The sequence below is a fragment of the Arachis hypogaea genome, chromosome 14 (assembly GCF_003086295.3).
Source record: "Arachis hypogaea cultivar Tifrunner chromosome 14, arahy.Tifrunner.gnm2.J5K5, whole genome shotgun sequence".
NCBI lineage: Eukaryota > Viridiplantae > Streptophyta > Magnoliopsida > Fabales > Fabaceae > Arachis > Arachis hypogaea.
In genome coordinates, this window is record NC_092049.1 from 107,064,879 (window position 1) to 107,083,208 (window position 18,330).

Genomic DNA, 18,330 nt, shown 5'->3' on the forward strand with positions numbered 1-18,330 from the left:
GTAACTGTTTCACTTAAAAAAATTGCTCACTCTCAATCGTAAGATTATAAAAATGGCTTCACTCACACTATAGTTTAAACAAAGTAATTTTTTTTAATTAAATGTACACAGAATAATTTTTCTCTTTAAATTATTATCATACTATTTTAATATACTCTTGATGCTTATCTACAATATATAATGATAATTAGTGTCTAAATTTAAATTCCAATATTACTCTTAAAGAGAGGTTTATTATTAAAAAAAAAATTTTGTCAATTACGTTAAATAAAAAAATTTTTACCTATTTTTTTTACAGTAACCTCATTAAGATATTCTTATTGGATGTAAATTATTGTTACAAATATTTTTATTAAGATATGTTTTTAAGGAATAAAAGTAAAATAGTTTAATAAAGATAATTTTTAAAAAAAAATAAATTTATACTAATAATTTTTCTCTTCAAATTATTAACGTACTTTTCTAAATACTCTAAGTACCTACACAATATATAATATCAATTAGCGTTCAAATTTAAGTTTCAATATTGTTATTAATGAGAGAGGTTTATTATTTTTTTTAAAAATTTACACACAATAATTTTTGTATCAATATATCATGATTTATTTTAAAAATAATATTTATTCATCTAAGTTATAGAGTGTCTTAAAAAAATATATTTAAATAATTTTTTTATCTTTTAATTATTTTATATTTTTAGATTCAAAACTTTGTATTTTTTTTATTCAAGATTTATTTTTATATTTTATTTTAATTCTGTTATTCAAAACTATTAATATGAATTTTAATTTTTAGGATAAATAAAAGGATGAGATTTTTTTTATAAATTAAATTATTGAAAAACTTATTTATTATAGAAGAAGTCAAGTGTATTTCTTGATTATAAGAATACATATAATTCACTTTTGAATGTAATCAAAATAAATATAAATTTATTCAATTTTTTAAAATTTACATTAATTATTAAAATTATATTATAATGAATGTACTCCTATACAAATATAAAAACGATTTCATAACTAATTTTTTTGTTAGGAGAAAACATGACTTAATAAGTATAAAGTCTAATTTAAACAACTATAGATAAGTAAAATAAGTAACAAAAAACGAATATAAAATTTAACTTTTTTTTGTTATTTGGTATAAAAATAAATATAATAAAATAAATCATTGTTCTCATACGTAATGACATAAAATTTGACATTATCCCTTTCTAGAACTATTTATTTTTTTAGTTTTTATTCTTATTTTTGTGCTTTATTTTAATTTTTTATTAAACAAAAAATTTCTAATATTATTTAACTTTAATTTTTAACTTTTACCACAAATAAAAATATATGACTTTGTGTGTATTAAATAATAAAGAAAATACTCGAAACAGAAAAAGTTAAGTTTTTTGGTGACTGAACATAACACAAAGAAAAAAGGCCTAAGAAAAAGAGTAGTACTCCTCTCTAATAATAATGTCTAAATTATTAGGAGGCAGTAACCACTCTAAATACACCTGCTTGTTTAAAACAGCAGTCTTAGCCATTAAATCAGCCGCTATGTTTGCTGTTCGCTGGATGAACACTAAAATAGCTGTCCAATTGCGCTGGAGCATCTCTTTGATTTTGTCAAGCAGATCAGAGTCATTCCTAATCATGCTGGTTGTGCCTCGCGAAACAAGAAGAAACGCATCAAGATTATCAGTTTCACATATGACCTCTTTGCACTCGCAATCCCAAGCCATAACAAGCCCTCTCCAAATAGCATGAAGCTCACAACAGAGAACACTAGAAAGAGGTATACTGGCAGAACAACCTTTTAACCAAATTTCCATGCTGTCTCTAATAATACATCCAAAGCCAGCTAATTGCTCATTTTCAAAAACGCTTGCATCGCAGTTCACTTTACAAACATTCATTGGAGGTGGTTCCCAGTTATATTTCAAAGAAGAAGGAATAATATGTTTTTGGTTGATAACAACATTAGAGAAATCTCGAGCAGCATGTTTAACTAAGTGAACAATTTTCTCCTTACTCCATAAATCATCTTGGTGGAAGATGTCATTGTTCCTATCCCTCCAAATCCACCAAAAGACCACTGCAAAGAGAAACTCATTTTTGTTGAGGTTAGAACGAATCCAAGACACAAAATCCAAACTAGAGTCCTCAGCAGTCATTCCCAAATTTAAGCTAATCCAAATCTGACGAGCTTTTTGGCAAGTCCTAAAGCAGTGGTTAATATCCTCTAGAGCAAGATAACATCTCTGACAAAAATCAGAAGTAGAAATACCTCTTTGAAACCGGTAACTAGCTGTGGAAACTCCGTTGTTGAGACAAAGCCAGAGCAGACACTTTATCTTCTCCGGTATTCTCAAGCGCCAAAGCCAAAGCCAATTTTCATTATCATTCCAGCCAAATTTCTTCTTCAATAGCCATTCATACCTGCTTTTAGTCGAGTAGGTGAGAGTATTTGAGTTTGTCCAAAACCAACCTGTTTTATCTCCTGCCTGCTTGATAGGATCAAAGAGCATCAAATCAAGTTTAACTTCTTCCGGAATCATTGTGCAAAGACCTTTTTATAGGAGTGTAAATTATTCGCACAAGTGTTACAAGACCTTTTTTTTCTACTTTATTTTTAAATTAGTATTCACTTTTGATTGTAATAATTAATACATGGTGATAACTAATTGCGATTATAGAGAAGATAGAAGGAGAAGAAGAGAGAACAAGCCAATATAAGCATGGGGATGAGCCAATAATAAATATGTAGATAGATAATGGTAAAAAAAAAGAATAATGAAAACAAAAATTAAAAATTCTAAAAGAATAATAAAACTAAAGATAATTTGAAATGTTGAATATAAAATTATTAGAAATAAAAGTTTTTTAGCCATTAAAATTATACGAAAGAAAAGAGTAATTTAAATATAAATTTTTATATCTACTCTAGATTAAATAAAATTGAGAAATAAATAAATTTATAAAATATTTATAATTTTTTATCTTCATTGTTACACATAATAACAACTTAATGATTTAAGTATTATACCTAAATTAATTTAAATTTAATTATTCTATATATTAAAAAAATTTAATAACTTATAGATTTTTTTATTTTTTATTTAATTATTCTATACAAAATTTTTGAATGCTTGATATCTTAAATTTTTTTTTAAAATGATAAAATATAATTTAACAAGCAAGTATGAAAAATAAATATCTAAATAATAGTTATACATCTAGATATCTAAATCAAACAAAAAAAATAATTTTTTTAACAAATCTTTAACAACTCTAAAGTTAATATAATTGATAATTATGGATCAAGGCGATGAACAAAAATGAGACAATAATAGTTATTAATATAATTTTAATTTTAATAAAATATGATATAAATAAGATCACGTTAATATTAAAATAAAAGAATACTTATCAAATAAATTTAAAAAATAATAATATATTAACAAAAAAATTAAAATTAATTTCTTAAAAACAATAGAAAAGCGGCTAAACGTGCATGTTGAGCCGCTAGTATTTTTAAATATTATTGACTAACTGAAAATTAACTATAATACATTTTATGATCCTCTCCTCTGGCATTTATCCTCATAAAATATTAGTATTACACTATTACTAAGGTAGCGTTTGTTTTCAGGTACTGAGACAGAGACTGAGAGACTGAGACTCAGTATTGTGTTTGTTAGTTCAGAGACTGGTACTAAAATTTCTGTCTCTGTCTCCAAAACTTCAGTATTTCAGTACCTCCAAAAAGTAGGGACACAGGGGACTGAAATTTTTAGAGATGGAAACTGAAACTTTAATAACATTTTATACCTTAAATACTTTCATTTCAATTAATTAATTTCAATTTTACCCTTTGTGCAAATTAAATTAGAGTTTCATTCTTGTTTCAATTCCTGTCTCCCATTTTGCACCAAACAAAATACTGAAATTTGTTTCAATCCCTGTCTCTCAGTCTCTGTCTCTCAGTCTCAATCTTTCCGTCTCTGTCTCTCCACCAAACGCTACCTAATGGATGGATTTTTCAGGGGCGGGTTCCTAAAGTTGAGGACCAACAGGAAAGCCCCGTGATAAGGACGGCGGACAGACCTTTCACAGCTTCACAAACATCCAAATGCCAAGTTGCGAACTGAATAAATAATAAAATAAAAATTAATTACTAAAATAGTAAAATCAATCGTTAGAATCTAATATAAAATATATATTAAAAATAAATCAAACTATGGCCATTGATTTTGGTTTATAAAAAAATTTAAAAATAAATAAATAAATAAAAAGAGCAGAAAGGATCTCATATCAAGTCTATACACGTTAATCACATTGTCCATCATTCAGTGAGTGTGAAGTAATCACTCATCAGTCATCACTAAGAAGATGGTTGGACCAAAGAGGCCTCAGTTCGTGCTGTTTGGTTCTTCCATCGTTCAGCACAGTTTCTACGACCAAGGCTGGGCTGCCATCCTTTCTCACTTGTATGCTCGCAAGGTACACTTCTTTTCTTTCAAATAAATTTCCGGTTTGTGAGGATTATCCTTACTCCAGGATTCTTTTAGGATGTGGTGCTAGTAGCAGTCTTCATTCTCAAGGCTTTCTTCTTTCTTTGGAACATATTATAGTAGTAATATTTAATTGTTTTACGAAAGAGACTTTTAATTAAAAGGCTCATTCATAATAGTTAGATGCAATGAACAGCCTTTTTGAGGAAACAAGAAAAAAAGTACTCAGAACCAACTTTTAGTTGGTGAACGTTAGCAAAATTTAAGGTTTATAATTAAGAATTTATGATTTAGGGTCTAGAATTTATAATAAACCAAATAATTTTAAACAAGTTAGCTGATGAAATTAGTTCTAAGAAAATGATTTTAGTGATAATTGGAGTTTTGATGGAATAACAACTCATTTGAATGGCATAGGCGGATATAGTTTTGAGAGGATACACTGGTTGGAATTCAAGGCGTGCTCTCCAGGTTCTCCAAGACATTTTCCCCAAGGTACTCTCATCCGCTACCAAATCGGATTTTGAGCATTTGAAGAATCTTCGAGTTTTTGTAGTGATTAAGTTGAGTCACAAATTGATCTGTTACCCTATATATTCTCTTGATGCAGGATGCCACTGAACAACCATCATTGATAATTGTGTACTTCGGTGGCAATGATTCCGTTCTTGCGCATCCGAGTGGACTCGGACAACATGTACCTCTCCAAGAATACATCCAAAATATGACCAAAATTGCTATCTATCTAAAGGTAACAAAAGTTTCACAGCAGAGCAGCATTTTCTTTTTATACAATCACTGCAAAGTTTGACATGAATTTCAATGATTGCTAGAGCCTTTCGAAGAAGACGCGCATCATATTTCTCGGTTCTCCTCCTGTCAATGAGGCACAACTTCTTGGAAACAGGTTTCGCGTTCTGCCTGTACCTGAATTGCTATCATTGTTTTTATAATTTCGGACACAAAAATTGTACATAAGTTATTATGCATTTTACATATGATTACTGTAATTGTTGGGATGAAACCAGTGATCTACTAGGCCGGCCATTTAGGACGAACGAATCGTGTCGAATATACTCAGAGGCGTGTTTGTCGCTCTGCCGGGACCTGAATATCAAGGCCATTGACATCTGGTCTGCTATTCAGAGAAGGAAAGACTGGCGAGAGGTTTGCTTCATGTAAGTGGGCTCTCATATCATTTGTAGTTAATTTCAAAGGTGGCTACTGATACGAAAATGTTTTCATGCAAAGACGACAGTAAAATATGCCAAATGTCTATCGATTCTTAACTATCATCTTTATATAAAGACGTTTTTATTGAAGTAGTCACCAATTTCAAAATGATTCGAATATGCATTTCCTTTAATTTGATTAGCCGTTTGGTTATTCGATAGCGATGGGATTCATCTGACAGCTGAGGGAAGCAAGATAGTGGCAAAGGAGATATTGAAGGTCCTCAAAGAAGCAGAGTGGGAACCAAGTCTGAATTGGAGGTCAATGCCAATCGAATTCGCAGAAGATTCCACCTATGATCCAATCGCGCCAGATGGAAAGACAACTATAAATATCTCTGGTTCTCCTTTCCATGGAGATTCGGAATGGGACTAGATATCTTGATTTCTTATGGCAATTCTTAGAATCTTTATGCAGCATTTCAAAAATTTAAAGCCTTTCGTGCTTTGGCTTGAAGATACAAGATTTCATGTTTCTTTATGTTCAATAATGAAGAGGAATAATTTTTTTTAGTGAAAGACTCTCGTGCAATTGTCTTTACGTGAAGTTGATAGTTGACATAAAAACAACGGCTTTTGAGTTTTCATCTTTTTTTCTTTTCGTTGCGATGATAATGTTATTGCTTTCTAAATCAATTGCATTAGCGTTTTTCTTTTATTGGCAGGATTTATCCTCAAACAAATGAAGTTTCTCCAAGTGTAGCAGCTACATACATACAAATCGTAACCACAATCTTAGTTTGAAATCATATTTTAGACACACAAAACTCTTGAAGGTTCATCTCATATTGTTCAACTTCAGCCATGTATTCATGGGGAAGCAGCATGGATTTGAAGATTGCCATGTTAACCAAGTTGTTCTTGTGTTCTGTTGTTTGTGGTGAACCTTTAACTAATGTTGTAAGAAAGTAAAATTAACTACTTTTACTGGTACATGGTGAATACGGTGTGGAAGCTAGAAGGTTAGACAACAACATAGTGGGTGTGTTACATGCTCAAATAGTAAAAGAATTTGAATTGTTCACGTAAAACTTACACAGTTCTATATAGATAAAATTAAAAAAGTCAAATGACTAGTCTGTCTAAATTTGCGAGTTAATAAGGTGTTCAAAATAAAAGTTTATCTTATTTTAACTGTTAAAATATCAAATTTGAGGCAAATGTTTCCTTTTTAACAGGTTATAATATTAAAGAAATGAAAAAAAAAATAACAAAGAATTTAAACGGCTAAACCAACTTAAGTTAGTTACAAGTGATTAGCTCTTTGTCCATTTAAAAAAATATCAAAATTTTGAAGAAGTGGTGTTGATAGTAAATTAGTAATATTAGGGTGACAAAAAAACAAAAGAATAAAAACAGTCAGAATAATAATTAATGAATATTAAATATGATGAGTTTGGAAACTCTAACTTAAATTAGTGATGATCAAACATTATTAATGTGATTAATTGCAAAATTATTAGTTGATATTAATTCACAAATATTGATTTAAATAATTTTGCTTTGCAGGATTTTACATTTGGGCCGAAAAGAAAAAGTCCATTAAAAATATTTTCAACTTTGATGCAAAACTTGTTTGGTTCTTAAGGCTGAAACAATAATTTGCTCATTGGGCCAAAATTCAATCATTATCATTATAAGCCCAATATGCTTGTAAATACTCAGCCTTGGTTAAAATGATTAAGTGACTTGGCTGAAGCAAATTATTAGTTGGACCAGTTTTATTTATCATTGATACAAGCCAAAATAATTTTGCTTGTTTGGTCCGAAACCAATCATGAGTGAAAGCAAATGTATTGCTTCTTGCTTCCAACGGAATCCATTTCCACCATGAGGTGGAATTCAAATTTCATTTAAGTGAAGTTAATACTTGCATTGGAAACATGAGAGAGAGTTGGTCATTGATGTGATGGTAATCATCAATGCTACACGCTACTCTGCAAGGGAAGTAAAAGCAATCCCATTTCAATTAATTTGATTCATTTAATTGCTTTTCTTCTAAGCTCTATCTTCTCTCTCATCTTTCTTCTACCTTCGGTCATATCATTACAGAGAAAGCATGGAGGCTATGGCTAGACACCGAAAGGAAAAAAAAGCAACAAAGACCATCACAATGATGGCAAAAAAAAGAAAACATAAAGTATGCTGTGGCTAAGATTCTCATTCACTTGTGGTAAGATTTTGTGAAGAGATCTTGGCTCCTCCATACCAAAAATGGAAGTAAAGATTTCGGCCAACAGAGAAGAAGAATCTTGGAAGGATGGCTTGTCTCTGATTCTGATCAACCATCACAGGAGGTAGATACAGTGGCTATGTGATGGAAGAGGCAGAGATTGGAGCAGATGAAGCTATCATCATCATGAAGCATCAAGGGCCAGAAGTTCATCTTGGAGAGCAAGGAAATGATGAAGGGCTCGAATTGATGAAGAGTGGTGACCAAGGAAGGACTAGAGGTAATTGCATGTTGGGTTTTGCATGGGTTATCTCTTCTCTCTCTCTCTAGCCGGACCGGTTCTGTTTGAAGAAGAAGAAGGTTGGCTTGGTTTGTTTTGTTTTCAACCTTGGAGGCTTCTTCCTATAAGTAAGGATGAACAGTCAGGGTTTGATTCAAGGAAAAGAAAAGAGTGAGCACAGAGTTCCTATAGCTTCCGAAGCTAACAGAATTTCTTCTGCTTCAATGTTCTTTATTTTGTAATTTTCTGTTTAATTTTGTCATGTCTTGAGTCTCATGAAAAAAGGCAAACAGTGAGGTTTGTATGAAAAAGTCATAGAGCGGAAAAAGGCAGAGAGTGCAAAATTAAAAGAAAAAGCCATAGATGTCCTTAGAGTTCTTTTGTACATCTGTGTTGTGTTTCATGATTCTGTGGGAATCTCCTTGTAAGTTGGGTTAGCACTTTACAGTTGAAAGCTTGGCAGTGACCAAGTCAAGTTCAGTTTGGGTTTAGATTCTGGACTTGTCCCAGATAGGAAGGGTAGTTCCTAGGAAAAATTGGTGTTTGTAATCAAGAAGGATTATAGTGAAATTCCATCATTATTGTGATGGAGACTGGATGTAGGCTGCACTGCACTTAGCAGCTGAACCAGGATATATCTGGGTGTAATCTTCTTTCTCTTCTACTCCATTTCCGTTTCTGCTGCACAGGAGGTAAAATAAAAAATATTTCGTGCTGACTGACGAGACAAAAAGAAAAGTCTCGTGGCTGGGAACGAGACAAAAGAAAAAGTCTCGTGGCTGGTTATGAGATAAAAAGACAAAAAGTTTCCAGAAGTGGTTTCAAAGGCCAGCAAGTATTGACAAGTAAAAAGGGGGCTAAGATTCAACCCACCCTTCTCTTAGCCACTGATAACCATCAATTAGTATCAGAGCTTGGTCTCAAAGAGATCAAGCTTTGCAGTTTGGAGAAAAGATCCAGATGGCAGAAAACAGTGGCTCAAATTTGGTGTCCTACAACCTGACTGAAGGACAATCAAGCAACAGACCTCCTCTTTTCAATGGGAAAAATTACACCTATTGAAAGGAAAGAATGAAGATCTTTGTGCAAGCAGTGGACTACAGACTTTGGAAGATTATCCTGGAAGGTCTTCAATATCCAACTGTCACAAGTGCCGAAGGAGTTGTCACTCCTAAACCAGAAGCAAGCTGGACCGAAGAAGATAGAAAGAAGGTTGAGCTCAACGCTAAGGCCATCAACTTACTCAACTGTGCTATCAACTTCAAGGAATACCGACGGGTATCACGATGCACAACGGCAAAGGAAATCTGGGACAAACTCCTAGTGACTCATGAAGGAAGCACCATTGTAAAGAAGACCAGGATAGATATGTTAAACAGAGAGTACGAAATGTTTGCAATGAAGGAAGGAGAACCCATTGATAAACTGTTTGAGTGCTTCAACACCATCATTGTCGGCTTGGATGCTATGGGAATCAAGTATCCTGAATCTCTGCTAGTGAGGAGAGTGTTAAGATGTCTCACAAAAGAGTGGGAAACAAAAGCATTAATAATTTCTGAGAGTAGTAATCTTGATTCCATGACATATGATGATTTGAGAGGAAATCTTCTTGCTTTTGAAAACACTTATTTAAAAAAAAGATTCAAAAAAGAAAGAAATTGCATTTACATCTGTGATTAACCCCCTGGATGATGAATCTAGTGATTCTGAAAATGAATTTGTGTTGTTTGCCAAAAAATTCAGGAAAATGGTGAAGCTCAAGGAGAAAGGCAAAGGAGGCAGTTCAAGAAAACAGAAGAAAGATCTTAGCAAGGTGACATGCTACAACTGCAAGGAAATAGGGCATTTTAAATCTGACTGTCCTAAGTTGAAGAAGGAAGAGAAGTCAAAAAGAGGAAAGAAAAAGGGGCTAATGGCCTCATGGGAGGACTTGGAAAATGACTCAAATGATGATGAAGAATCTGAAACCAAGTCTCAACCATGTCTCATGGCAGATCATATAGATCAGGTAATCTTTCACAACCCTAACACTGAAGATCTTCATCTTATGATAGACCACCTTTCTGAAAAAATAAGATGCTTCTTGCTGGATAATCAAGAACTTGAACAACAAATCACCATTCTTAAAGCAGAAAATAGTTTTCTTAAAGAAAAAGTAAGGGAGGCCGAAACTGCTTGTGATCTTGTTGAAGAAAATAAGCAGTTAAAAGCCCACCTTAGGAGCTGTGAAAGTGATCATTCCATTGTGGCATATGTGGAATGTTTTAAAAGAAATGAAGAGTTGCTTAAAGAGGTCAAAAGGCTTAAAGAAGACTTAGCCAAGTTCACACATAGTTCTAAAAATCTGAATCAAATCTTGGCTAGTCAAAAACCTCTTTATGATAAAGCTGGCTTGGGGTTTTATAAATCTGTTGAAAAATCTCATTTTGAAAATATTGCTTCATCTTCTAGTGATACAAGGTTTCAAAACCCAACAAGCTTTAACAAAATAGCAACTCCAAGGTTTTGTAGATTATGTAACCGAAACGGACACTTTCCCATTCAATGCTTTTTCGGTGAAAGAATGATTGGTGATAAAGTTTGCAAAGTTGTCTTTGATTATAATGGATTAGGACATAAGAGATGGTTTAACATGAAAGGATCCAAGAAGATTTGGATGCCTAAGGTCACTTGAGCTTGTTTTGTAGGTATGGCTAGCATCTAAACGGAAGGAGAATATGTGGTATATAGACAGCGGATGCTCTAGGCATATGACCGGAAAGACAACTTTCTTCATAAAGCTTGATGAATATGATGGAGGATTTGTCACTTTTGGTAATGATGCTAAAGGAAAGATAGTGGCTGTTGGAAAAGTTGGTAAAAGCCTTTCATCTTGTATAAATGATGTCCTTGGTGCACGAAATTGTGATTCACACTTTTCACAATTCCGCACAACTAACCAGCAAGTGCACTAGGTCGTCCAAGTAATACCTTACGTGAGTAAGGGTTGATCCCACGGAGATTGTCGGCTTGAAGCAAGCTATGGCTATTTTGTAAATCTTAGTCAGGAGATTAATGATGAGAGTGATTGTATTTATGAAAAATAAACAACATGAAATAAAGAGTACTTGTGATTCAGTAATGGAGAACAGGTTGAGGTTTTGGAGATGCTTTGTCTTCTAAATCTCTGCTTTCTTACTGTCTTCTTCTTCAAGCACGCAAGGCTCCTTCCATGGCAAGCTGTATGTTGGTGGATCACCGTTGTTAATGGCTACCATCCGTCCTCTCAGTGAAAATGGTCCAAATGCGCTGTCACTGCACGGCTAATCATCTGTCGATTCTCACTCATGTTGGAATAGGATCCATTAATCCTTTTGCGTCTGTCACTACGCCCAGCACTCGCGAGTTTGAAGCTCATCACAGTCATCCCTTCTCAGATCCTACTCGGAATACCACAGACAAGGTTTAGACTTTCCGGATCTCAAGAATGGCTGCCAATAATTCTAGCATATACCACGAAGACTCTGATCTGAATCAGGAGGCTAAGAGATATGCACTCAGTCTAAGGTAGAACGGAGGTGGTTGTCAGGCATGCGTTCATAGGTTGAGAATGGTGATAAGTGTCACGGATCATCACATTCATCAAGTTGAAGTGCGAGTGAATATCTTAGAAGAGAAACAAGCGTGATTGAATGGAAAACAGTAGTAATTGCATTAATTCATCAAAACACAGCAGAGCTCCTCACCCCAACCTTGGGGTTTAGAGACTCATGCCGTAGAAGATACAAGTTCGAATGTAAATTGTCATGAGGTACCAAATGAATCTCTAAAAGTGGTTTTTATAATGAACTAGTGACCTAGGGTTACAGAAAATGAGTAAGTTAGAATAGTTAGTGTAGAAATCCATTTTCGGGGCCCACTTGGTGTGTACTTGGGCTGAACATTGAAGCTTTCACATGTAGAGACTTTTCTTGGAGTTAAACGCCAGCTTTTGTGCCAGTTTGGGCGTTTAACTCCAGCTTTTATGCCAGTTCTGGCGTTTTGACGCCAGACTTTTTATGCTGACTTGGAACGTCAGTTTGGGCCATCAAATCTCGAGCAAAGTATGAACTATTATATATTGCTAGAAAGCCCAGGATGTCTACTTTCCAACGCAATTGAGAGCGCATCAATTGGGCTTCTGTAGCTCCAAAAAAGCCACTTCGAGTGTAGGGAGGTCAGAATCCAACAGCATCTGCAGTCCTTTTTCAGCCTCTGAATCAGATTTTTGCTCAGGTCTCTCAATTTCAGCCAGAAAATACCTGAAATTATAGAATAACACACAAACTCATAGTAAAGTCCAGAAATGTGATTTTTGAATAAAAACTAATAAAAACATAATAAAAACTAACTAAAATATACTAAAAACATACTAAAAATAATGCCAAAAAGCGTATAAATTATCCGCTCATCACAACACCAAACTTAAATTGTTGCTTGTCCCCAAGTAACTGAAAATCAAATAGGATATAAAGAAGAGAATATACTATAAATTCCAAATTATCAATGAAACTTAGCTTCAATTAGATGAGCGGGACTTGTAGCTTTTTGCCTCTGAACAGTTTTGGCATCTCACTTTATCCCTTGAAGTTTAGAATGATTGGCATCTCTAGGAGCTCAGAATTTAGATAGTGTTATTGATTCTCCTAGTTTAGTGGTGCACGAAATTGTGATCTCCAGGCTCGAACAAATCCTGGTAATGGCTCCAGAGCTTGGTGCTCTGATCTTAATTCATAATTGTCACAACTTCGATACAACTAACCAGCAAGTGCACTGGGTCGTCCAAGTAATACCTTACGTGAGTAAGGGTCGAATCCCACGGAGATTGTTGGTATGAAGCAAGCTATGGTCACCTTGTAAATCTCAGTCAGGCAAATATAAAGTGATAATGGTGTTTTCGAATAATAAATAATAGAATAGGGATAGAGATACTTATGTAAATCATTGGTAGGAATTTCAGATAAGCGAATGGAGATGCTTTTCGTTCCTCTGAACCTCTGCTTTCCTGCTATCTTCATCCAATCAGTCTTACTCCTTTCCATGGCTGGCTTTATGTGATACATCACCACTGTCAATGGCTACTTTCGGTCATCTCACGGGAAAATGATCCAATGCCCTGTCACGGCACGGCTAATCGTCTGGAGGCATCACCCTTGTCAATGGCTTCATCTTATCCTCTCAGTGAATAATATGCTCACGCACCCTGTCACGGCACGGCTATTCATCTGTCGGTTCTCGATCATGCTGGAATAGGATTTACTATCCTTTTGCGTCTGTCACTAACGCCCTGCAATCGCGAGTTCGGAGCTCGTCACAGTCATTCAATCATTGAATCCTACTTGGAATACCACAGACAAGGTTTAGACCTTCCGGATTCTCTTGAATGCCTCCATCATTCTAGCTTACGCCACGAAGATTCTGGTTAAGAGATCTAAGAGATATTCATTCTAGCTTATTTCATGTAGAACGGAAGTGTTTGTCAGGCACGCGTTCATAAGGGAGAAGGATGATGAGCGTCACACATAATCATCACCTTCATCACGTTCTTGGGTGTGAATGGATATCTTAGAAGAGAAATAAGAAGAATTGAATAGAAAACAGTAGTACTTTGCATTAATCTTTGAGGAACAGCAGAGCTCCACACCTTAATCTATGGAGTGTAGAAACTCTACCGTATGAAAATACATAAGTGAAGGTCCAGGCATGGCCGAGATGGCCAGCCCCCTAAAACGTGATCAAAGGATCATAAGGTAATCCAAAGATCCAAAGATGGTCCCCGAAAGACTCTAATACAATAGTAAAAGGTCCTATTTATAATAAACTAGTCACTAGGGTTTACATGAGTAAGTAATTGATGCATAAATCCACTTCCGGGGCCCACTTGGTGTGTGTTTGGGCTGAGCTTAAGTGTTGCACGTGCAGAGGCCATTTGTGGAGTTGAACGCCAGTTTCTGTGCCAGTTTGGGCGTTCAACTCTGGTTTTGGATCCTTTTCTGGCGCTGGACGCCAGATTTGGGCAGAAGGCTGGCGTTGAAAGCCAGTTTACGTCGTCAATTCTTGGCCAAAGTATGGACTATTATATATTGCTGGAAAGCCCTGGATGTCTACTTTCCAACGCAATTGGAAGCGCGCCATTTCGAGTTCTGTAGCTCCAGAAAATCCACTTTGAGTGCAGGGAGGTCAGAATCCAACAGCATCAGCAGTCCTTTTTCAATCTCTGAATCTGATTTCTGCTCAAGTCCCTCAATTTCAGCCAGAAAATACCTGAAATCATAGAAAAACACACAAACTCATAGTAAAGTCCAGAAATGTGAATTTAACATAAAAACTAATGAAAATATCCCTAAAAGTAACTAGATCCTACTAAAAACATACTAAAAACAATGCCAAAAAGCGTATAAATTATCCGCTCATCACAACACCAAACTTAAATTGTTGCTTGTCCCCAAGCAACTGAAAATCAAATAGGATAAAAAGAAGAGAATATACTATAAATTCCAAACTATCAATGAAACATAGCTTCAATCATATGAGCGGGACTTATAGCTTTTTGCCTCTCGAATAGTTTTGGCATCTCACTTTATCCATTGAGGTTCAGAATGATTGGCATCTATAGGAACTCAGAGTTCGAATGGTGTTATTGACTCTCCTAGTTCAGTATGATGATTCTTGAACACAGCTTCTTTATGAGTCTTGGCCGTGGCCCTAAGCACTTTGTTTTCCAGTATTACCACCGGATACATAAATGCCACAGACACATAATTGGGTGAACCTTTTCAGATTGTGACTCAGCTTTGCTAAAGTCCCCAATTAGAGGTGTCCAGGGTTCTTAAGCACACTCTTCTTTTGCTTTGGACCTTGACTTTAACCGCTCAGTCTCAAGTTTTCACTTGACACCTACACGCCACAAGCACATGGTTAGGGACAGCTTGGTTTAGCCGCTTAGACCAGGATTTTATTCCTTTAGGCCCTCCTATCCACTGATGCTCAAAGCCTTGGGATCCTTTTTATTTGCCCTTGCCTTTTGGTTTTAAGGGTTATTGGCTTTTTCTGCTTGCTTTTTCTTTTTCTATTTTTTTTTCGCCTATTTTTTTTTTTCTGCAAGCTTTATTCTTTGCTGCTTTTTCTTGCTTCAAGAATCATTTTTATGATTTTTCAGATTATCAAATAACATGTCTCCTAGTCATCATTCTTTCAAGAGCCAACATATTTAACATTCTTAAACAACAACTTCAAAAGACATATGCACTGTTCAAGCATACATTCAGAAAACAAGAAGCATTGTCACCACATCAATATAATTAAACTAAGTTCAAGGATAAATTCGAAACTCATGTACTTCTTGTTCTTTTGAATTAAAACATTTTTCATTTAAGAGAGGTGATGGATTCATAGGACATTCATAACTTTAAGACAAAGTTACTAACTACTAATGATCATGTAATGAAGACACAAACATAGATAAGCACATAACATAGAAAACGAAAAATAGAAGAAATAAGAACAAGGAATGAATCCACCTTAGTGATGGTGGCGTTTCCTTCTTGAGGAACCAATGATGTCCTTGAGCTCTTCTATGTCTCTTCCTTGTCTTTGTTGCTCCTCCCTCATTGCTTTTTGATCTTCTCTTATTTCATGAAGCATGATGGAGTGCTCTTGATGTTCCACCCTTAGTTGTCCCATATTGGAACTCAATTCTTCTAGGGAGGTGTTGATTTGCTCCCAATACTTTTGTGGAGGAAAGTGCATTTGAGGCATTTCAGGGATCTCATGAAATTGAGCTTCTTGCGCCTCTTGAGCTCCATGACTGGGCTCTCTTGCTTGCTCCATCTTTTTCTTAGTGATGGGCTTGTCCTCTTTAATGAGGATATCTCCCTCTATGTCAATTCCAGCTGAATTGCATAGGTGGCAAATGAGGTGAGGAAAGGCTAACCTTGCCATGGTGGAGGACTTGTCAGCCACCTTGTAGAGTTCTTGAGGTATAATCTCATGAACTTCCACCTCTTCTCCAATCATGATGCTATGGATCATGATGGCCCGGTCTATAGTAACTTCAGACCGGTTGCTAGTGGGAATGATTGAGCATTGAATAAACTCCAACCATCCTCTAGCTATAGGCTTGAGGTCCAATCTTCTTAGTTGAACCGGCTTGCCTTTGGAGTCAATCTTCCATTGAGCTCCTTCTACACATATGTCCATAAGGACTTGGTCCAACCTTTGATCAAAGTTGACTCTCCTTGTGTAGGGGCGTGCGTTCTCTTCCATGTATGGCAAGTTGAACGCCAACCTCACATTCTCCGGACTAAAATCTAAGTATTTCCCCCGACCCATTGTAACATAGTTCTTTGGATCCGGGTTCTTACTTTGATCATGGTTCTTGGTGATCCATGCATTGGCATAGAACTCTTGAACCATTAGGATGCCGACTTGTTGGATGGGATTTGTTAGAACTTCCCAACCTCTTCTTTGAATTTCATGTCGGATCTCCGGATACTCATTTCTTTTGAGTTTAAAAGGGACCTCAGGGATCATCTTCTTCTTGGCCACAACATCATAGAAGTGGTCTTGATGGGCTTTGGAGATGAATCTTTCCATCTCCCATGACTCGGATGTGGAAGCTCTTGTCTTCCCTTTCCCTCTTCTAGAGGATTCTCCGGTCTTAGATGCCATCAATGGTAATGGAAAAACAAAAAAGCTATGCTTTTACCACACCAAACTTAGAATATTGCTCGCCCTCGAGCAATAAACAAAAGAATAGAAGAAGAAGAAGAAGAAATATGGAGAGGGAGAGGGAGATGTGGTTTCGGCCAAGAGGAGTGTAGAGGGGTGTGTTGTGTGAATTTGATGAAGAATGGAGGTCTTTATATAGGGAAGGGAGGGGGGGTTAAGGTTCGGCCTTATGGGTGGGTTTGGGTGGGAAATTGGTTTTGAATTTTGAAGGTAGGTGGAGTTTATGAGGTAGGTTTATTGGGAAGAGTGGGTGGATGTGAGTGGTGAAGGTTTAGTGGGGAAGAGAGCTTGAGGTGATTGGTGAGGGGTTTTTAGGGAAGAGTGTTTATGGGGTTGTGTGAAAGAGAGTGGTGAGAAGAAGTGAGTGGAGGTAGGTGGGGATCCTGTGGGGTCCACAGATCCTGAGGTGTTCAAGGCATTTACATCCTTGCACCATTAGGCATGTAAAAATGCCTTTGTACCCAACTCTGGGCGTTCAGCGCCAGGTTGGTGGCCATTTTGGGCGTTCAGCGCCCATTTGTGTGCCATTTCTGGCGTTGAACGCCAGAACCATGCCTGTTCTGGCGTTCAGCGCCCAGAAGCTGCCCATTTTGGGCGTTCAGCGCCAGAACCATGCTCTGTTCTGGCGCTGAACGCCAGACAGATGCTCCTCCAGGGTGTAATTTTTCTTCTGCTATTTTTGATTCCGTTTTCAATTTTTCTATTTATTTTGTGACTCCACATGATCATGAACCTAAGAAAACATGACAAAGAAAAATATAGTTAGATAAATAAACATTGGGTTGCCTCCCAACAAGCGCTTCTTTAATGTCAATAGCTTGACAGTGGGCTCTCATGGAGCCTCACAGATGTGCAGAGCTTTGTTGAGACTCTCCAACACCAAACTTAGAGTTTGGATATGGGAGTTCAACACCAAACTTAGAGTTTGACTGTGGGGGCTCTGGTTGACTCTGCTTTGAGAGAAGCTTTTCAAGCTTCCTCTCCATGGTTGCAGAGGGAGATCCTTGAGTTTTGAATACAAGGGAGTTCTCATTCCATTGAAGGACTATTTCACCTCTGTCAACATCAATCACAGCTCTTGCTGTGGCCAGGAAAGGTCTTCCTAGGATGATGGATTCATCCTCTTCCTTTCCAGTATCCAGGACTATGAAATCAGTAGGTATGTAAAGGCCCTCAACCTTTACTAATACATCTTCTACTTGTCCATAAGCCTGTCTTCTTGAGCTGTCTGCCATCTCTAGTGAGATTTTAGCAGCTTGCACCCCATAGATTCCCAGTTTCTCTATTACAGAGAGGGGCATGAGGTTTATTCCTGAACCAAGGTCACACAGAGCCTTAAAGATCATGGTGCCTATGGTACAGGGTATTATGAACTTTCCAGGATCCTGTCTCT

The 18,330-nt window shown here is 36.0% G+C and overlaps 1 protein-coding gene across 1 annotated transcript; it reads left to right on the forward strand.

The window, feature by feature from the left end:
- The first annotated feature begins 4,230 nt into the window (after positions 1–4,230).
- On the forward strand, positions 4,231–6,255 carry LOC112743646 (GDSL esterase/lipase WDL1). The gene is made up of 6 exons (XM_025792933.2): positions 4,231–4,493; positions 4,922–4,999; positions 5,115–5,255; positions 5,338–5,411; positions 5,533–5,682; positions 5,899–6,255. Exons 1-6 carry the CDS (start codon positions 4,383–4,385, stop codon positions 6,110–6,112), a joined length of 768 nt encoding a protein of 255 aa, XP_025648718.1. The 5' UTR covers positions 4,231–4,382; the 3' UTR covers positions 6,113–6,255.
- The last annotated feature ends 12,075 nt before the right edge of the window (positions 6,256–18,330 follow it).